The sequence below is a fragment of the Thamnophis elegans genome, chromosome 7 (assembly GCF_009769535.1).
Source record: "Thamnophis elegans isolate rThaEle1 chromosome 7, rThaEle1.pri, whole genome shotgun sequence".
Taxonomy (NCBI): Eukaryota; Metazoa; Chordata; class Lepidosauria; order Squamata; family Colubridae; genus Thamnophis; species Thamnophis elegans.
In genome coordinates, this window is record NC_045547.1 from 13,672,680 (window position 1) to 13,694,909 (window position 22,230).

Genomic DNA, 22,230 nt, shown 5'->3' on the forward strand with positions numbered 1-22,230 from the left:
GGAAAATGATACAAAAAAGCGCCTGACAAGAACCTTCTAACTCTTCTTCCATGGATGCAAAAATCCCATTGTTGTTAGTTGCGATGTCCGACCCATCTCGACCCCATGGACTATGTTCCTCCAGGCCTTCCTGTCCTCTACCATCCTCTGGAGTCCATTTAAGCTCACGCGGACTGCTTCAGTGACTCCATCCAGCCACCTCATTCTCTGTTGTCCCCTTCTTCTTTGCCCATCAATCTTTCCCAGCATGAGGCTCTTCTCCAGTGAGTCCTTCCTTCTCATTAGGTGGCCAAAGTATTTGAGTTTCATCTTCAGGATCTGGCCTTCTAAAGAGCAGTCAGGGTTGATCTCTTCTAGGACTGACGGGTTGGATCACCTTGCAGTCCAAGGGACTCGCAGTTGTCTTCTCTACCACCAGAGTTTAAAGGCCTCCATTCTTTGGTGCTCTCCCATTCAGTTAGGAGGGGCTGATTACCAAGCGAAGGTTGTCCTCGATTTATGTCTGCAAATGAGCCCAGAATTTATGTTATTAAGTGAGACATTGGTGCAGTGAGCTTTGATTCAGTGGTTGCTGAGTTAAGTAACATGATTGTGAATTGGATTTGGCTTGTTGGAAGCTCGGGAGATTGTATAATCCTGGGACGCTGCAACCGTCATAAATATGAGTCAGCTACCAAGCTTCTGAATTTTGATCACATGACTATAGGGATGCTGCAACACTCATAAGTGTGGGGAATGGTCATAATTTGCCTTTTTCAGTGCCGTTGTAACTTTGGATGGTCACTAAATGAATTGTTTTAAGTCAAGGACTACCTCTGTGTGTGTGTGTGTGTGTGTGTGTGTGTGTGTGTGTGTGTCTGTATGTGTATATATCTATATCTATAATCTATATCTATAATCTATATCTAAATCTAAATCTAAATCTATATCTATATCTATATCTATATCTATATCTATATCTATATCTATATCTATATCTATATCTATATCTATATCTATATCTATATCTATACCTATACCTATACCTATACCTATACCTATATCTAATCTATATATCTATATCTATATATCTATATCTATATATCTATATCTGTATCTCCCTCTCTCTTTTTAACTCTCTTATCTCTGTATCTATCTATCTATCTATCTATCTATCTATCTATCTATCTATCTATCTATCATCTATCTATCTATCCATCTCCATCTCCATCTCCATCTCCATCTCCATCTCTATCTCTATCTCCATTTCTATCTTATTACTTCTCATCTGACTCCAGGAAGCATGAGACGGGAGAAGGGGGTGTTCCAACAGGTTCAGGGGGGCAGCTGTTCCAGTAGAGTCAGGGGTTGCATTCACATGGGATATTAACCAGCTATGGTTTCAGCAGAGTGTACAAACTCAGTCTTTGTCACTTTATTAACCTGCAGAAGTTAAAAGTCACCTGGCTGTTTTAACACACCTGGGAACAGAGATCTGCAGAATACCTTAAGGACTTGTAACCTGGGTTGGAGCGACATTCTTTGCCAAACCTAAAGGAAAAACCAAGCTTGTCTGTTTCCAAGCTTGTCTGTTTTAGAGAATGTCAGCTGGCTAAGTTTTGCAGCCTCTGGGGGGATGCTGAAAACCTACTACAGGTATTGTAAAGAGGTTCGCCATATTTGTTAGGTGTGAAACCAAGTCTTCCACATAAATGTTTTAGAAATCCCAATGTTTTGGTTGCAATTTTTTATACAGAGTTGGGAGGGACCTTGGAGGTCTTCTAGTCCAACCCCCTGCCTAGGCAGGAAACCCTATAGCGTTTCAGACAGATGGCTATCCAACATCTTCTTAAAGACTTCCAGTGTTTTCCCTCGCTCTCTTTTTGCAGAGTGATGTGATTAGAGGCTGCTCAGGGTTCACGTTTTCACCATTTGTAGTTTAAAAAGATCTTGGATGAGTTGGTGACACCTTGGTTCAGGGGTGGGTTCCTGCCAGTTCTAACCTCTTCTATGGAAGAGGTTCCACAAATCTACCATGCCATTTAGAACCGGCTCCAGCTCCCTCCCCCTGCCCGTCCGCACCATGCTTGCCCCTCCCACCGCTCACTGATTGGCTGGCTCACCAATCGTCCCACCCACCTCTAAGAGTCTATCTAAACCTTAAAGTCTTACAGCTGTCAAGTTTGAACACCCTTGGTGTTTTTTTCCTAAAGGGTTAGGGGTGCAAGGGTCTTGTAACTTGACAGCTTTAAGACTTGCACACTTCAATGCCAGAGTTCCTGAGCCAACATGACTGGAGGAGGAATTCTGGGAGTTGAAGACTACAAGTATTAAAGCTGTCATGTTTGAACACCCCTGGGGTTTTGTTTTCTAAAGGGTTAGGGGTGCAAGGGTCTAGTAACTTTAAGACTTGCGTGCTTCAAATGCCAGAGTTCCTGAGCCAACATTTTGGTTGCTAAGCAAGAGTGTTGTTAAGTGAGTTTCACCACATTTTGCAAGTTGGCCACACCCACTCAGTCACATGACTACTAAGCCACTCCCACTTGGTCACATGGCTGGCAAGCTATTTCCACCCGGTCACATGGCCAGAAAGCCACTCCCACAAAGCAGGCCACACCTACAGAAAAGGTTCTAAAAAAAATTGAAACCCACCACTGCCTTGGTTGCTTAATGCAATCCTATGTTTCTTGCCAGTGGCAATTTTAAGGTGTCTAGACTTCCAAATTCTCCAGCCAGCAGCTTAAAAAGTTCTTGAGGTTGAGAAAAAATACAATCCAACAAAATGCAGGAATTCTGTATGTGTTCCAAAGTACTCTGTTATTATTTTTAAAAATCATTTTCTTAAACGTTATCAGTAAAACTAACTTGACATACCATATCCTGTTCTGGAAATGTTTATCGCCATCAAATACTCACTCTTCAGAAAACTTGTGAATCATTGCAAAAGTCTAAAGCTAAAGGTTCCCCTCGCACATATGTGCTAGAAGAGTCGTTCCCGACTCTAGGGGGCGGTGCTCATCTCTGTTTCAAAGCCAAAGAGCCAGTGCTGTCCAAAGATGTCTCCGTGGTTATGTGGCCAACATGACAAAGGCGCATGGAACGCTGTTACCTTCCCACCAAAGGTGGTTCCTATTTTTTCTACTTGCATTTTTACGTGCTTTCGAACTGCTAGGTTGGCAGAAGCTGGGACAAGTAACGGGAACTCACTCTGTTATGTGGAGCTAGGGATTCGAACTGCCGATCTTTCTGATTGACAAGCTCAGTGTCTTAGCCCCTGAGCCACCGCGTCCTTTTGAAAAGTCTACATATACTGTAAAATCTTACCTCAACTCCATCTGTTTCCTGAACAGACTTGTAGCATAAAGAATAAATTATTTTAAGCAGCATCCTAAATTACATACAACTTTCTTGTAATAATATGGCTCTTTCATCACACACTGTTCTGTTTCAGGCTGGCAGTTGGCATGACGAATTTAGCTGTTGGTTGCTGACTTCTAATCTTCCATTGACAGATAACCCACGACTTATGACCACAATGTGAGCCCAAAATTGATGTTGCTAAACAAGAGAGCTAAATGAGTTTTGCCCCATTTTATGGCCTTTCTTGTCACGGTTGTTAAGTGAATCACTGCCGATGTCAAGTTAGTAATGTGGTTGTTAAGTGAATCTGTCTTCCCTCTTCATTTTGGTTGTCGGGAGCTCACAAAAGGGGATCACATGACCCCAGGACCACTGCAACCGTCGTAAATATGACGCAGTCGACAAGCGGGTGAATTTTGATCACATGACCATGGGGATTCTGCAGTGGTCGTAAGCGTGAAAATTGTCACTTTTTTCCAGTGCCGTTGTAACTTCAAATGAAAAGCCCAAAGATATGGAATACAGAATAATAGGGTTGGAAGGGACCTTGGAGGTCTTCTAATCTAATCCCCTGCTAAAGCAAGAGATCTTATACCATTTCAGACAAGGGGCTATCCAGTCTCTTCTTAACTTCGGAAGGAAGGAGAAAAGGAATAAATGAAGTAGACAATGTCACAGCAAAAACCAGCATTGCAAAATAAGATAGATAGGTTAAGTTCTATGAAAGCTTAGATTTTTGAAAGCTAGAGGTACAGTAGTCCTCTGGTTAGGAGTATTCATTTAATGACCACTCAGAGTTACAGTGGGGAAGAATGATGAGACTTGTAACTGATTTTTGGAATTTAGACAATTACATGTGCTTCTGAACCGAGTGCTCAGTATCCAGCTTGCAATTAACAATGACAAACGGGGAAGCAAAGTCAATGGGGAAGCCAGCAGGAAGTCAAAAGTTGCTCCCGCTGCTTTTTTGCCCATCCACATTATGTGGCACCTGTCAACATCCCCCACTATCCGCATGCAACACCATACACCCCTTCCCGTGCACCCTAGCATCTGCTCCTAGCGCCCACCTGCCTGTCCATGGCATCTGCCCACCTGTAGCTTTTACCTTTGTCTCTCACCCACCAGCCTCTTCCCATATATGATTATGACCTCATCATAATCACATATCATAATCATCATAACCACATGAGGTCCTTACTTAATGACTCACATAGTCCTGGGCTTACAATGGTAACTGGGACTGTGGGGATTTCCATCGCTAAGCAATTTAGTTGTACAATGTCATACTTTACAATCACATCACTTAGCAACAGAAATTCCAGTCCCAATGGTGTTATAGGCCTGTACTTATTGCTATATTACACTTCCACCCAGACAAACACAAGGATTAATATTTCCTGTGGCAAAAGGAAAAAAAAATTACATCCCCCCCCCAGTTGTTTTTGGTACTCAGAATGTCTGTGTAACACGCCTACCTTTTCTACTAACTCTATTCATTTTGAGTAAGTTGTAGCCTTCCATTGCTGCTGTGTTAATCATGAGTAACATTCCACCAAATTTCAGTGATAATCATCAGATTTTTCTTCCTGAGTTCAGATCTCCATTCTCTATCTTTATTTCTCATGATCTATGCTTTGAGGTAGAGTTTTCTGAGATTCCAAGTAGATCCACCTGCTGCAGGCTTTGTTTTGGTAGCTTTCCAGTGAAACTCCTTAGTTTTAGTGTTCTACCACTTCTCTTGAATTCTGCTTCTTGCCCCCAGTCTTGGCTGCTCATGGACTTCTGACCCTTTGTTTAACACCCTACTGAGGGATCACCACCAGTCTCTGTAAGATGTAGCTTAATTTCTTAGGATGGGTATTGAAGGCAGCCAGCTGCTGAGTTCTAGAATGCTTTTTTCTTTCCTTATACAACAGACAGAACACATGGGGGAGACTTATTCTTCAAAGCACCCGAGCAGTGGTGGGTTTCAAAAATTGTTGGAACCTACTCTGTGGGTATGGCCTCCTTTGTGGGAGTGGCTTGCCGCCCATGTGACCGGATATGAAATTATGATTTAGGACTTAGGTTGGTCCAAGTAGCTATTCAGAAACTCTGGCATTGAAGCATGCAAGTCTTAAAGCTGTCAAGTTACAAGATCCTTGCCAGTGGTGGGTTTCAAAATTTTTTGGAACCTCTTCTGCAAGTGTGGCCTACTTTCCAGGTCCACTGATGGAACCTCTTCTAACCGGTTCGGTAGATTTGACGAACCGGTTCTGCCGAATAGGTGCGAACTGGTAGGAACCCACCTCTATACCCGAGGAAAGGACAAGAAGCAATGGGTCAAAGCTCTTTAAAGAGAGTTCCAACTGGGAATGAAAGACAAATCTCTTGACAGTGAGAACAATTAATCCATGGAATGGCTCACCTCTCTGAGTTGTGGGTGTTTCATCACTGGAGGTTTTCAAGAAAAGATTGGACAATCTGTCAGATTTGGGTTAATGTCAGGGTTCCAAATAGCATCCAAAATTAATTCAGAGTCAAAGGCAAAGGATTCCTCAACACTCCAATTTATTAAAAGAGCCATGTTGGCACATCCAGGAAAACCCTAATCTGAAAGCTTCCAGGTTTTCCCACCCAGTCAAAGTTCAAGATCCTGCCCCAACACTCACAAGTCCATCACATGGTCCAACCTTCCACTGCCATGAAGACAGATTCCACCCATTCAGTTCCAGCCAGGTGCAGAGACAAGATGACCTTGGCTTTCGAAGAAGAATGTTGTTATGGCTACATATCACCCAACTATGTAAAATTCCCCTCCCCCCATTTTCCCACAATAGAAAGTAAGACAGTAGGAAGGCGGAGCCATGTCATGATGTTACAACGTGCGGTCTCGATACTCTGAGACCTCCGTTGACACTTTTGCTGCTGAGTGGTCCATTGAGACCTAAACCATCCTATAGAGATGGTGATCAGGAAGACAAAGCCTTGTTGGTCTCAGGGATATCGCAAAATCCCTGATAGACCAAGGGAAGTGCTTCAAGCCCGTGGTAAACAGGCAGCTCCTAGGCTGATGAAATTGGGCCGCTCCGGAAGAAAGGAAATGAAAAGAGAACGTGAGTCCATTTGGTGAGGTATTTTTTCTATTTTGCTAAAGACTGTCCAAAGAATTTTTTCTTTAAAGCCAAAGATCCTTAGAACCTTAAGTTTAGATCCTTAAACAAAAGAACTGAGCAGCGAAAATAATCCTAATGGGATCGCTGTGGAAAGTTTTTTTCTCTTTGTCATTGTAACTATTTTTTGTGGATTGAAATGCTTGTAACGTTCTTCATCTCTCTTCTTAAAGTGAACGGATTGATTTTTTTTCTTCTGCTTCTTGTTGCTTTATTTTTTGACTTCTGGATTAAAACCTTCCTTTTTATTTTAACAATTCTTCCTACTACTTGTTATTAAATCACACTAAAAGCAATCTAAAGAACTTTGTTTCCTACAGAAGGTGAAAACTAACTGCCAGTCAGAGTTTTTTGAAACAACGTATCTCTTTCTTTATTTGACTTCACTAACTTTGCAGCTGAAGGGTTTGCAACTTGTTTACAGAAACTGATAAAAAAACCAAGGGCACGAACTGTTTTCACAGGTGCCTCTGAGAATTATTTTGGCAGGGAAAAGAAAGAAAGAAAGAAAGAAAGAAAGAAAGAAAGAAAGAAAGAAAGAAAGAAAGGAAGGAAGGGGGAACAGGACCCTTCCTCTTTAAAGAGCATAAAAGAACTTGTGTTTAAGTCAATTAAAATAAAAGTAAGAGAGGCCTGGAAGACTAGACTGGCAGTCATTATTAGTTTTTTTCTTTTTCTTTCTCTCTTCTGTTTTGGAAACGTGGGTCAATACTTAGATGAGGAAACCTTAAAATTCCAAAATATCTTGGCTGGAATTCAAAATCTATTGGAAGGATATGGGAGAATTGAGAAGAAGCTGGAAAGACTAGTGTTCCTCACAGCAAAAGATGATGGGGTTGGAGCCCCCCAAATTAAAGGGGAGAATGAAGATATAGAAGATAAAGATAAGATAATAGATGAATTTATTAATGGAGCAAATGTCGGTGAAAATGGAAAGGGAATGTGAAAAAGGGAATTTGACAAATTGGAGCTCTACCCCAGATTCCAGGACATAGAAGAGAAAAAATACTAATGATGATAGACATAAGAAGAGAATTTTTTTCAGAAGCAAGTTTGACAAAGACAAGTTAACTTTAGTAGCAACTGGTGGGCAAGGAGTTTATCTGAGAGACCCTTCAAGCAACAAAGTGTGGAGAGAAACCTATAAAAACCTTATAAAGGAGATAAAAAGAAGACTGACTCCACAATTGGCAGGAGAGATAAGACTGTTTTGTTACTGGAAAGATACAGGTTGACAATGAAAGTTGGTAATAAAAAATAGTTTTTTTTAATTGGTGATTAATAAGTAGGAATTTTGTAACTCCTAGATTGTTTTAGATTGTTATTAAACGTTTACTCGCTAACAATTAATTAACCATAAATAATAATAGTGAAATGATAATGGATACAGCGTAATGATATATACATGTATTGACGATTTAGTAAAAGAAATTTGGATATAAATTGTAAATTGTGACTTGGAAAAAAGACCTATACATTTTATTAACAAATTTTCATTTAGATCTTGTTATAAAGGTGTAAGGTTTTTTGGGGGGTGGGGGCCCTGATGGGAGGAGATGGGGCATAAATAGTAAATGATTTTTGGCCAATTATAATAACAACAAGGCAATGTTAATGGACATTGTTTAACAATATATACATGCTATGGTATTGGCTAAAGTAACTTGGATATAAATCTGAGTCAGTGAGCTGGAAAAAAAGGGGGGGCTTAGAAACTTTATTAATTGACTTTTACTTAAAAGATGTTATAAAGGTGTAATGTTATTGGAGGATTTTTTGAAATAGCTAATGAATGCCATTATGTGGTTGTGTCTTTAAGTATGAATGATTTGAAATAAAAAGCATGTTCAAATAATTATAGTCAAATGGGAATTGTGGTACATTCATAGTAAGATATACAAAGATTTTTGACTTAAAGTGTACAATCTAATATGAACTATAAGTAATGACTGTGGAAGAAATGCACGAAAGTTATCTGAACCAATTGACACACTTTCTACAAGATGTAATGAAGGATGATTCTTTTTGTCTGTGTGTTTTTGTTCAATTAAAATAAATAAAAAATAAAAAAAGAAAAGAAAGTAAGACAGTAGAAAGCATGGCAGACCTGAAGTCCAAATCAAAAGATGGCTTGTTGGCATGACACAAACCTTTGTCCAGGATGGTATAAAATCTCCTGTCTTGGGCAAGCGGTTGGAGTAGAAGATCTCCAAGGTCCCTTCCAGCTGTATGATTCTTCAGTTGGAAGGATTGCTGGCAAAACTATTGATACCTAAATAGTTTGTCTGCCTGGAATCCACATGGTACATCTGACATTAATATGACCAACGGGTCCAGAGGTACTTCACAAGAAGAGTACTCCACTCCTCTGCTCACAATAGTATTCCCTATGCCGCCAAGCTCAAAATTTTGGCCTTGGACAATCTGGAACTGTGCCGCCTGTGGACGGACCTAAACATAGTATACAAAATTGTCTGCTACAATGTCCTACCTGTCAACGACTATTTCAGCTTCAACCGCAATAATACACAGGCAAACAAATGATACAAACTCAAGGTAAACCGCTCCAAACTTGATTACGGAAAATACGTCTTCAGCAACAGAGTGGTCAATGCTTGGAATGCTCTACCTGACTTTGTTGTTACTGCCTCAAACCCTCACAGCTTCAATCTCAAACTGTGGACCTTACCCATTCCTTGCCCAAGTCCGTAAGGGAGGCGTGCATAAGCGCACCAGTGTGCCTACTGTCACTGTCTTACTGTCCCCATTTATCTGTATTGATCTCCTTTGTTCATATCTGTTGTCATATACCTCCTTGTGTAGGCGTGGCGGTCACCCATGGCCCAGTGCATAACAGGGCATGCACAGCCATGCTGAACCACACAGGAAAAAACAAACTCCTAAAAGAACATAACATCCTGATAGTTCACTCTAGATGTGCCTCACCCAACGATGCCCAGGATTTGACCATATATAGACAGAACTTCCCTGAGCAGTAGATTAGCAATTGTAGTTTGACAGGCTGTCTTAAATCACATGCTGATTGCTCCTCCTGCTTTTGTCCTATCTCAATAAAAGGGGCTCCCAGGTCCCAATCTGGGTCGCCTCATCCCGAGAAATCTCGTGTCCGTGTCTTTTCTCAACATTGGCCTCATGAGCGAACCACGGGTACTTCACACATGTCCATGCTCATACTTATACCTGCTATCCTGTACATATTTGACAAACTAATAATGAATAAAATAATAAATAAATTATGAAAACCAATGAACAGCTTTAAAATAAGCCAGCGACCTGCTGATTCAAGTGCTGAAATGAAAGAGGCTGCTGTGAGTGGGAGATTGCGTGAAAACAGGAAAAGCAATATATTCCTACCTGCTTGAAAATACTGCAAAAGGACTGTTACTGCTTCATCAAATTAGAGCATTTTCCTGTAATGATAGGTGCAACACAATTTAAGAGAGAGTTTGCCAGCCTGTTCTGTGCCCTCCATAGGATCCATTGCTTTATGAAGAATTTTCTTTTCATTCTTTGGGGAAATCTGAGAGAAAAGGGCATTGTTGCAACAGCTTTAAATGACCTGTTTTTGCCAAAATTGGTGAGGCGGTGAAATGGAAGGCGGGGAGGACTACCACCAGAGCAGTTAAAAAGGACCCTACCTCTTCGGAATAACAAAAGAGCAAATTGGACACTTTTGAGTCTACTGTGTTACCATTAAGCCCAGCATTATAAAACGTAGAGTAGTTAATTAGGAGCCGTGAGGTCTTTGGAATTTTGAAGAAAAAAATGGTGGTTCTCTCACAAAATGGCTTTCAGAACATCAACAATGGTTGATTGTTCACAAAATGGTGGCAATGATGAACAGGACCAATCTGACAATGCCACTTTACCAAAAATGAAAGAGCTGAGATTGAACTACAGCACCAGCTACCAAGCTGCTGGGTGTTCACCCAGTTTAACTCTTCTGTTTTTTTTTTAATATACAAGATGGCGTCATGGTGGCACAGTGGTTAGAAAGCAGTACTGCAGGCTACCTCTGCTGACTGCCGGCTCAAAGTTGACTCAGGCTTCCATCTTTCTGAGGTTAGTAAAATGAGGACCCAGATTGTCGGGGGTAATATTCTGACTCTGTAAAACTGCTTAGAAGGCTAAGTGCTATTGCTATATATTAAACAATGTAAAGGGATGACAATATGCTGCCTGCAGGCTTTCTAGTCCTCTCATTTTAAAACCCCCCCGCCCCATTTTTTTCGTAGGTGGGTCTGACTGACAATGACAATGACTGATAATGGTAGGCCATGCCCGTGGCAGCCATTTATACCATTTTCTGATGTCTTCTAAACCTCTCTCTCTATTACAATGGGAATATGTGTGAGAGAAAAATGCCTTAATGTTGGAATGCATCTACCTCACATTTTCCTAGTTTATTCAAAATGGTCAAGGCTAACATATTAGACCAGAGGTGCCTGTGGGGTATTTGTGTAAGCAAAGGCCAAGATGGTACCATGTTTCCCTGAAAATAAGACAGGGTCTTATTTTCTTTTGACCCCCGAAATAAGCACTTGACCTTGTTTTTGGGGAGGTCTTATTATTTTTGAGGTGCAGGAGGTGACGGGTGTGGTCACCTCATGGCTGCCGTGTTGCAATATTTTGGGGGAGGGCTTATTTTTGGGGGAGGGCTTATTTTAGCATGTGCACTCAAAAGCCCAATTGGGCTTATTATCCAGGGAGGTCTTATTTTCAGGGAATCAGGGTAGCCATAATCATAAGATCAAAGTCCTGTCCACTTTTTACCCATGTTGAATGCTTTGGTTGCCTAGTTGTGGCTGTCATCTTGACTTTTTTTTTTTTGACAAAGATACTTCCACAGACATTCCTGTCTTGGACTATTGACTACTGTAATGTGCTCTCCCTGGGACTGCTCTTGAAGACCACCTGAAAGCTTCAACTAGCCCAGAATGTGGTGGCATGAGCAGAGATGGGCATGCTTTGCTTGGACAGTCTCCAAAAACTTGACACCATTGATGGAGGAAACCAAAAAGCTTGCAGAGGGAGCAGTTTCATATCATTTTTTTTAAAAAAAGGATGTATATCAAACTACTTTTTATTTATTTGTTAAATTGATTTGCCACCTAGCTCGCTATGAGGCTAATCTAGGCATCTTACAATAATAAAAAGGAAGAAACCATTCTGACCTAGGCTTCCCGAAAAAGCACGAGGCAGAGTCTCCACACAAAACCCCTTTTATTAAACAAATGTGATTTCCTCTCATTCATATTCAGCAAGGCCTGGCAAGCATTGTGCGCATGTGCGGGACTCGGATGGCTGCCTGGCTTCTTGTTCCTCAGAAGCCAGTGCTAAAGACTAAGAATATCTAGAGCCTCCGGAGCCCATTCGTATTACCAACGGAGCCCCCTGGAAGGATTTAGTCCCAGGATTTTTACAAGGCTCAGCATTTTACCGGTGACTGCTTGTGGCTGCCTCCCTGAGCGACGAACTGCGGCGGCTTGGTTCGGCGGCTGCGGCGCGGGAGAGAAGATGGCGACGCCGCGCTGATGATCTCGGCGTTTGCAGCTTCTCGGCTCTCCCCCCCTTCCTGCTGGTCGTGACGGGCTTGGAGTGGTGCGGAGAGCTTGAGGGGGCTCAATTGACTGATTTTTGCCATCTTTTTGCCGTCTTTTTGGCTCAGCGTTTTGCGGCTTCTCGGCGCTCCCCCCCCCCCTGCTGGTCGGGACAGACTTGGATTCGTACGGAGAGCTTGGGGGGTTTAATTAATTATTTTACCATCTAACCATCTTGAAGGCGAAGACTAACCAGTTAAGGACTATTGGGAGTTGTGGTTGGGGTGGTTGGGGTGATTGGCTGCGTTTACCAGCTCGTAGCCCCCCCCCCCGGACATCCTCCTCCCGCTATCTTGCTGACTCTGCTGCCAGCTGCCTGTCTACTCCTAGGGTCCCTGGGCCGTTGTCTGCTTGGCTAGGGGACTGAACGGAGGACAGAAGATGGAGCTTTGAGTAGGACGTTTCGATCTGAGGAGGAGGAAGAAGGTCCGGACGCCCCTCCCCCCCCCCAGCCTTGTCCCATTTACCATCGCAGCTGCCTGAATCATCATTCCTTGTTATTAGGAATATTGGGAACAACAGATAATGGCAGCAGTAGGGACAAGGTTTGGGTATCAAGAAAACCATCGCTTTCCCCCCCTTTGCCTTTGCCTTGAGCAGCTGGGGCCAGCCCTAGATCTTGGCCCACCAGATTATGGACATTATATAACCCTAGGAAAGAGACTTTCTCCTATGTGGTCCGCTGATTCTCTCTGGGACTTTAAGGGAAATAAGACTGAACAATTCTTGCTTATAAACATCAGGCATTTCTGCCTCCCCTTTATTACACACGACTGCCTTGTATATTATCGAACTTTGACCTTCCGGCTGTGGACTTTTCTTTGGGGCATAGCAGAAGGAGAAGAGTGGAGCCCCCCATTAGGGTGTGACCCCCCCCCCCCTCAGGAGAGGGTGGATTATTACGTTGGACTATTACGAACTTAATACTATCTTGAACCTGCGCAACCCTATCATTTTCTAATTTTAACTGGTATGTTGAGTGCATGGGATTGTCTGGTTGTATGAATGATCTCACTTTTATTTTTATTTAGCTGTATTTGTGTTTTAATTCTATCAGTGAGGACTGCTTGTGTGAGAGTTTGAGTATGAATGATTCGGAGGACCTGGCGGGACAAGCGGGGGCCATGGGGGTGGTTGGGGGAATTATGCCCACGGGAGAGAGTCGGAGCATTGCGGTCATAACAGGGAGAGGCAGATATGGCGGGGACTTTAGGGCTGGCCATTATAGGGGAAGGAGGGTTCGCTATATTGCAGAGATCCCTCCTTCCGGCCCTATGAGTCCCACTCCAAGGTCAGATGGCGTGAGCAATCAGGACCCTGGTCTCAGGCTGCTGTCGCTAAATGCCAGGTCTGTTATCCATAAGGCTCCCCTCGTCCGGGACTTGATTGTAGACGAGGGGGCAGACCTGGCATGTATTACTGAAACATGGCTGGGCACGGAGGGAGGAGTCCCCCTCGTAGAGCTGTGCCCAGACGGGTTTCAGGTGCTTCATCAGCCGAGAGCCCAGGGAAGGGGTGGCGGTGTGGCTATTGTAGTCCGGGAGTCTTTAGCTCCTCGTAGGATCCCTGCTCCGGAGCTTGTCGGGTGTGAGTCCCTGCTAGTGAAGTTGGACCTCAAGGGTCAAGCGGGTTTGCTGCTAACGTACCTGCCTCCCAACTGCGTTGCAGCGGCCCTCCCTGCGCTCCTCGAGTCAATAGCCGAGCTGGCAGTTGAGTTCCCTAGACTGATGGTTCTGGGGGACTTCAATCTGCCTTCGCTCGGTGAACGCTCTGATGGAGCGCAGGAGTTCATGGCTTCCATGACAGCCATGGGCCTGACCCAGGTAATTCGAGGCCCTACCCACTTGGCAGGACATACACTCGACCTCGTATTCCTCTCGGAGCAGTGGAGTTATGATCTTGGTCTGAGGGGAAATGAGATCATTCCCCTGTCGTGGTCAGACCACTACCTACTGAGGCTAGACTTCCGGAGGCCAAACCCCCACCGTAGGGAGGAGGAACCGACCAGGTGGTTCCGCCCCAGGCGACTGATGGACCCTGTTAGGTTCCAGACGGAGCTTGGGGTCATTCCAGATGCTCTCGCCCACAGTTCGGCGGAGACTATTGCTGCGGCCTGGCACTCGGCGGCATCAGAGTCTCTAGACCGAATTGCGCCACTACGGCCCCTCCGGGTCAGCGGCTCGCGGAGACCCCCTTGGTTCACCGAGGAGCTCCGCGAGATAAAGCGCCGGAGGAGACGCCTAGAGCACCGGTGGAGATCCGACAGGTCCGTATCGAACCGAGCACTGTTGACAACTTGCACCAAGGAGTATATTTGGGCATTGAGAACCGCCAAAAGATCACACATTGCCTCCTTGGTAGCGTCCGCCGAGTCTCGCCCAGCCGCCCTGTTCAGGATAACCCGCTCCCTCCTAAATAGGAGGGAGACGGGGAACCCCCTGCAGGGTAAGGCTGAGGAATATAGTCAGTTCTTGGCGGACAAAATTGCTCGGTTTCGATCGGAACTGGACTCCACCCCTGCAGATCCAGCCGGGACACAGGGGAATAACTTGGTAGACCATCTCTGGGTTGAGTTTCAGGATGTTGCCTCCGGGGATGTGGACAAGGCTATGCGAGCTGTGAGTTCCTCCACCTGCATACTGGACCCGTGTCCCTCTTGGCTGACTGCCAACAGCAGAGAGGTGACACGAGGCTGGATCCAGGCGGTTGTTACCGCCTCTCTTCGGGAGGGATACCTCCCCACCGCGCTTAAGGCGGCGGTGGTGAGGCCCCTCCTGAAGAAACCGTCCTTGGATCCAGCAGTTCTTAACAACTATCGTCCAGTCTCCAACCTCCCCTTTCTGGGGAAGGTTGTTGAGAAGGTGGTGGCCTTACAGCTTCAGCGTACCTTGGAGGAAGCTAACTACCTTGACCCCTTCCAGTCTGGCTTCAGGCCCGGTTACAGCACTGAAACCGCTTTGGTCGCATTGATCGATGATCTCTGGAGAGCCAGAGATGGAGGCTATGCGTCCATCCTGGTTCTCCTCGACCTCTCAGCGGCTTTCGATACCATCGACCATGGTATCCTTCTGCGACGACTGCGGGAGGTGGGGGTGGGCGGCACTGTTTTACAGTGGTTCTCCTCCTACCTCTCGGACAGGTCGCAGTCGGTGTTGGTGGGGAGGGAGAGATCGTCCCCGAGGCCCCTAACCTATGGGGTGCCGCAGGGTTCGGTTCTGTCCCCCCTGCTATTTAACATATACATGAAACCGCTGGGCGAGATCATTCGAAGGCACGGGATAAAATACCACCAGTATGCGGACGATACTCAGTTGTATCTGTCCGCCCCGTGCCAACTCAATGAAGCGGTGGACGTGATGAACCGGGGCCTTGAGGCTGTTAAAGACTGGATGAGAGCTAACAAACTGGTACTCAACCCGGAAAAGACCGAGTGGCTGTTGTGCTTTCCTCCCAAAAATTTGGCTAACGTTCCACCAATCAGGCTGGGGGGGCAAAACTTATCCCCCTCAGATAGGGTCCGCAACTTGGGAGTCCTCCTGGATCCACAGCTGAGTTTTGACCACCACTTGTCGGCTGTGACCAGGGGGGCATTTGCCCAGGTTCGCCTGGTGCGCCAGTTGCGGCCCTACCTGAACCGGGAGGCTCTCACAACAGTCACTCGAGCCCTTGTGATCTCTAGGCTGGAATACTGCAATGTGCTCTACATGGGGCTGCCCTTGAAGAGCATCCGGCGACTTCAGCTAGTCCAGAACGCGGCCGCGCGAGTGATCATGGGCGCACCACGGTTCGCCCATATAACACCAATCCTCCGTGAGCTGCGCTGGCTACCTGTTGATCGTCGGGTGCACTTCAAGGTCTTACTTACCACCTATAAAGCGCTCCATGGTAGTGGATCTGACTATTTGAGAGACCGCCTCCTGCCAATCACCTCCCTGCGTCCCATCAGATCGCACAGAGTAGGCCTCCTCCGAATTCCATCCGCCAGTCAGTGCCGACTGGCGACTACGCGGAGGAGAGCCTTCTCGGTTGCTGCTCCGACATTATGGAACAACCTCCCCGTGGAGATCCGTACCCTCACCACAGTCCAGGCCTTCCGCACAGCCCTTAAGAACTGGCTATCCCGTCAGGCCTGGGGATAGGATTACTCTCACCCCACCCGAATGTTGAGTGAATGTTGTGTTTTTATGATCAATTTTCTTTTAATCACGATTCCTTTCTTTTTAAGTCTTGTCTTGCACTCCCTTCCCTTCACTGTTGTAAGCCGCCCTGAGTCCCCTCAGGGAAAAGGGCGGCATATAAATTTCCAATACAATACAATACAATACAATAAGCAGTATTTCAAAGGAATATTTATGACTACAGACCTTATCTATCTTGGAAAGCTGCCATGTAAATATTTTCCAAATGAGGTGCTATGCAAGGAAAGACTGGGCACAGAGTCTCTGAGATTCACAGACAGATCTTCACACTCCTGAAACAAATCTAACGAACGAACAAATTGTTTCCTGCAAAAGCCCACTCTCCTTTTGCTCTTTTATTTCCTATGGGAGGGGCCAATCACCTTCCACCTGTGACTTTACTCCCAAGTCTACCCTGATTTCTGAGTTGTTGGTTTTCTTCTGGCAGCTCCGTGCATGTGCACACAGGGAACAGGCTCCAGCTGTTCCTCTGCCTCACTGCTGTCTAGCTTTGAAGATGGTGTGATAACTGTCAGACGGCCCTGGCCCCATCTCTGCTTCCGAAGCAGAGCCCTTGTCAGAGCCTTCCCCAGCCTCCAGGACTGGCCCATGCTCCTCCCCAACCTCCTCACTGTCCAATTCTTCTGCCAGTGCCACAACAGAAACATGAAACGCATGTAAACAGGACAGAAGTAAAACAGTAGAACAATAAAGTAAACAATGGCAAAAGAATGCAACAAGAATAAATAGATCAATATGTCATATTTTCCCCCTTGCTTAAGAGGCATAATGATCTCAGATTCAGCATTGATGCACAGTGAATCATTTCTCTCTGCCCCCAGCCTTGTACATTTCTGGATCAAAATATCTCCATCCAACAGATGGGGAAGAATTAGATGGGGAGCGGGGGTAACCTTTGTGCTCCTTCAAAGAAACACATTTTCAACCAAACATTTCCAGATTTCTCCAGTCCTGCCTTCTGCATCTGATGCTGATTATCCAAAAAGCTTCTGAATACCTTTAGCACAAAACTTTGTTTAGGAGAAATGTCAAGATAGCTTCATTTCCCCTACTCGTCGAGCTTTTAAAGTAATTCCTGCTGACTAATAAAAAGGGGGTTGTTTTTTTCAGTGCTTTGCCAAAGGTTTCATGTATCTTTCATACATTAAGCAACTTCAGATAATGCTTCAAACGTTACTGTTCAAGGCCAGATGCTGGGAACAATAATTGAAGCTCTCTTGGCCTGCTGAACAATGGAACAGAAAAGTGGAGTTTAAAAAAAAAGCAGTACTATAAGTTGAACCTTGATGCATCTGGATACTTTATTCAGTTACGTAGGTATACACTAAGAGCAAATCTCTCCAAATGTAGAAAACGAATATTTCATAGGGAGCAAATAAAACCATTAGGCCAGTCTTTCCTTGCTGTTGAAAGGTTAAAAAAAAAGTCCTTTGAAAGTAGAAAAGCCCTTTCGACTTTTCTCCTCAGAAACAAGCTAAACCTAGTTTGTCCATTAAAAATAAGTGGATTTTCCTAAATCTCTGCATAAATGTTGTGTGAGCAGAACAATAGCGATAACATTTGACTTATATACCGTTCTGTAGTACTTTCCAGCATTCTCTGAGAAGTTTACAGAGACAGCATATTGCCCCTAACAATCTGGGTCCTCACTTAACTGACCTTGAAAGGATGGAAGGCTGAGTCAATCTTGAGGCCGGTCAGGATCGAACTATTCACTGTGGGCAGAGTGTGTCTGCAATTACTGCATTCTAACTACTGTGCCACCACACTTCCAGGATTTCAACTCACACCTTTCCAGTGCAAATTGCTGGTATTGACTTACCTTCCCTACTGGTTTGCAAATGGGAGCACGCAGCCTTCTGCGCATGTGCTTTTAGGTGAGAAAAGGCCTAAATTTGATACAATTTCCACTATCAATTCTGGTCCGAACTGGTAGAATATCACATCTTGGCAATATGCAGAATGACAGATTACACACCCCATTCTGTCCGGATCTTTAGGTATTTTGGAAACTCAGCCACTGTGTGCTCAATGCAGATGGCAGTACAGTAACTGATTTAAAGGATTTTCTGATGGGCTATGAAAGTCGCATTCAAAAATAGCCTATAGTTGAGAGTATCTGCTTCCTTCCCCTTATCAGCTCTTTAATTCTCTTTTGTGGGTCTTTTCTCACAGCTCTCCTTGGAAAACACAATGATACGATGAGGTGGAAGGCTGGGCTGGGAAAGTCATCCTTTGCATCAGTTCGGACACAGCAGTGACGAAGCCACCAGCCTGTGGTGTGTCCCCTTGCCATGGCTAAGAGCGCAGAGGTAAAACTGGCCATCTTTGGCCGAGCTGGAGTAGGAAAGTCAGGTAAGTTTCTTTTTCTCTCTCTCTCTCCTTGATTTGTGGCCTGCAAACCACTGGAGCTTATTGAGTCAGTTTCTTTTTAAAATTCCTACATTCTAGTAAAGATGGTAGAAAAACATAATTGTACTATATTACTTTCTTCCTATAGAACACAGGTGTCAAACTCATGGCGTCATGGCGTCGTCACATCACGTATTGGAACTCCTCCCCCTTTACTAAACGGCATGGGCGTGGCCAGTGTGTGACGCATCTGGTCCGTGGGCCATGAGTTTGACAGCCCTGCTATAGAGGCTGTTGCAAATCAAGGTACCGTACTTTTGGAGTATAAGACGCACTCCCCCCTTAAAAGAGAGTGGAAATGTTGGTGCGTTTTATACACTGAATACGGCCATTTTTGGCCTCCTGAAACCCCATCCCACGCATCCCATTTTCATCAAAGACAGGTCCATTTTTCACAAAAACATGGCACACGTAGGGTTTGGGAACAAATGAATAAGGGAACAAATGAAAAACTGGTATATATATGCAGCGACGTCTTGTTGAAAAATGAAGGAATAAGATCTCTGTTTGAAGGTATGAAATGCAAGGACAATAATGAATATAAGTATACTTTCTGGGGAAAAATAATGCTAATGTTAACTGAATATATATTGTAGAATGAAAATGAGGCTTTTAGTTATACTAGATGAAACATTTGAGACGGTAAATATTATTTGAAGATGTAGATGTTAAAACACTTGTAACCAAACGACATGCTGCATGTGATGATGGTTTTTTTTATTTTCTTCTTGTGCTTTTTCCTTTTTTTAAAAAAATTCTATTTTATTGTTGTGTCTATTAAATATATAACAGAGAGATACGGGGTGTGTGTGTGGGGGGAAACGTAGTAGAGATGGATTGCCACAGGCAGGGGAATAAGAAACGATATTAATTATAATCTATTAAATGAAACAATGAATGTATAAGAATGATAAAGGTTAAAACACCTGTAATTAAATGACATACTGCATGTGATGATGAGTTTTTTTTCTTTTTTTTTCTTTCTTGTTTTTGTTTTTTCTTTTCTGCCTTTCTTTTTCTATTGTTGTGTGATTATGTTGTCTATGTAACAAAAATTTTAAAAAAAATCTATTAAAAAAAAAGTGCTCCTGGGGGCTAGGGAGGGCAAAAATGGGATGTGTGGGGCAGAGATGGATTCCTACTGGTTCGCAGGAACCAGTAATGGAAATGGTGACTGGGTCTCTGTACTGGTAGGGACAGCATGCTCGCCACACCCCCAAACCATTCCCTGGTCATCGCAATTTTTTTTTGACCTTTTTAACTGTTCTGGGCATGCGCAAACCTGTTTATAGGCAACAGCTGTGTGGACAAGCGAAGCAAGTGCATGTGTGCAAAATCGCACGCACACTGAACCAGCAGTAATGCCGGCAGAAAACCATCCCTGGGGTGGGGGGGTTTGGGATGCAAAAAACGGGCCCATTTTTTGCAAAAATGGGATACACAGAGGGTTTGGGAGGTCTGCAGAGTGCTCGTGGCCGGGGAAAGCAAAAACTATTTTTTTCTTTTTTTTCTCTTAGAAATCTTGGTTGCATCTTATAGTCCGGTGTGTCTTACAGTCTGAAAAATATGGTGTAGATTAGCAGAACAAGGTTATTCAAGTAATCAGTGGACGATCATATGTACCTCCTGAACCATGCATAAAAATAAATGTTCTGGGTGGAATTTGTTTCAATGCCTAGATTACAGCAAAGGTGGTGTATCCTCATCCTGAGGCACTCCTTTGGTAAAATAATTATCCAGACCGCTTCCAGCATCAACCCACCCACTCTCTCCTGAAAAGTGCATGAATTGTTTGATCTGCTAAGTACTTCTGTTTTACTGTAGCCTGTTAGTAGCACCATGGAGAACTAAAATGCTTCCCTTGATGATGTCCCTGTGAATTTCTGAAAAGGCCTGATTTTGTAGCAATTTACTGTACTGTGAGCATTGTCACTTTGGGGGAGAATCTGGTGTGCAGAAAAAGGCATTCATCTCTCTTGTGGCTTGCTTCCGTGTAAAATCACATATAATTTTGCTAATTTAGGCCTTGCGGTAGTAGAAATTGTTCAAGCCAAAGAATATTGAGGGAGTTCTTAAAAGGCAAAAGAGTAGCTGAAAAAAAGAAAAGAAAACAGAGACATCATTCAGCAGCAAGAGCTGCCTCTGAAAAATACATTTCTGTGTTACCCCCAGAACATGCCCCATTACCCCAAGTTTAAGAACCACAGAGCGTATGGGCAAAGCTACCTGATGAGCTTATTTGGATGAACCTGGATTTTAACCTGGGTCTTAATATCTCATTGTAAGTATTCGGCCATATTGGCTAAAGCAGGAATGGCTAACCTTTTTGTCCTCACATGCTGAAAGCGTGTGCGTGCACATGCCCCCCCACTGCACGTGCACACACTCCCCCTCCACATACCCCTGTAGCCTTCCGGGACCAAAAACGGGGCGCGAGGTGGGGCGCCCACTGCCCTCCCGCGCATGCAACATGTGACCATTCCCCTATGCATGCGTATGCGTCTCCTGCATGTGCGGCAAAGACCTGAAAGTCAGCTGGCTGGCGGGAGGCGTGCACGCATACGTGGTGGAGCTGAGCTGGGGGGTGACGGTTTACGCGCCATACATTCGCCATCCTGGGGCTAAAGCAATTTGCCAGTTCTTGTGCTTCACAGAGCTATTCTTCATCTTCTGTTAGGTTTTTCTACTGACTCTCCCAGTAGAGTTTATTTTTCCTAAAGAGGCCAGATGCTCGCTCTGAGGGCAGATATATTTAAATTACTCAGTCAGCACTCGGTGATGTAATGGTATGTGGAAATGGCCTTGGGAGACAGGAGGAAGAGCCACAGACTAGGAATGGGGATATGGGAAATGTCTCAAGATGGAACCCTCCGTGGCTTCTTGGACTTGTAAAGGTGTGTGTGTGTGTGAAGTGCTGGGATCCTGCCGTTTTAACAACTAGTTCGGTGATTGTGTGGGTTCCGTGCATGCGTTCCACATGTGTCACCAGTTTTAACAAAACTTACCTTCCAGGTTACTTCTGGGGAGTAACACAGCTGGGGCGTGGCAATCCGTTCTGCCACGTGAATCAGCTGACAGGTTATAGGTAAGTAAAGCACAGAGCAGGTGCTTTACTTACCTATAACCTGAGTCGGCACAAACCAGTTCACTCCCGGCTGATCGTCAGAGCTACTTCACCCAAAGCGGTCAGAACCGGTTGAATCCTACCCCTGGGGTGGGGAGTGGTATTTTTAGACTTGCAAGATTTTGTTAGTGTAACTTTAATATAAGATAGAATGGTTAGTACTCCTGGGTGTTCTTCTTGTCTGGACTACCTCACAAGGCCAACAGGTATCTCCCTGAAGTAGCCTGGTTCCAAGGAGATTGATCATGGATTGATCTGCTCTTTCACTGATCTATAGAGTCGGGAAGACTATACCATCTGTAAAACTGCCGGAAAGAAAGCATATCCCTCACAGTTACTTCTGGAATTGTGGTTCGTGCTGAACATATTATGCTGCCATG

At 44.5% G+C, this 22,230-nt stretch overlaps 1 protein-coding gene across 1 annotated transcript in view; it reads left to right on the top strand.

Moving 5' to 3' along the window:
• RERG (RAS like estrogen regulated growth inhibitor) overlaps nt 1-22,230 on the top strand; it is a 137,692-nt gene that overhangs the window by 471 nt on the left and 114,991 nt on the right. The window contains exon 2 of the mRNA XM_032220636.1: nt 18,490-18,669. Within this exon, the coding sequence (XP_032076527.1) occupies nt 18,609-18,669 (61 nt within the window). The 5' untranslated portion in view covers nt 18,490-18,608. The remainder of the gene's footprint in view (nt 1-18,489; nt 18,670-22,230) is intronic.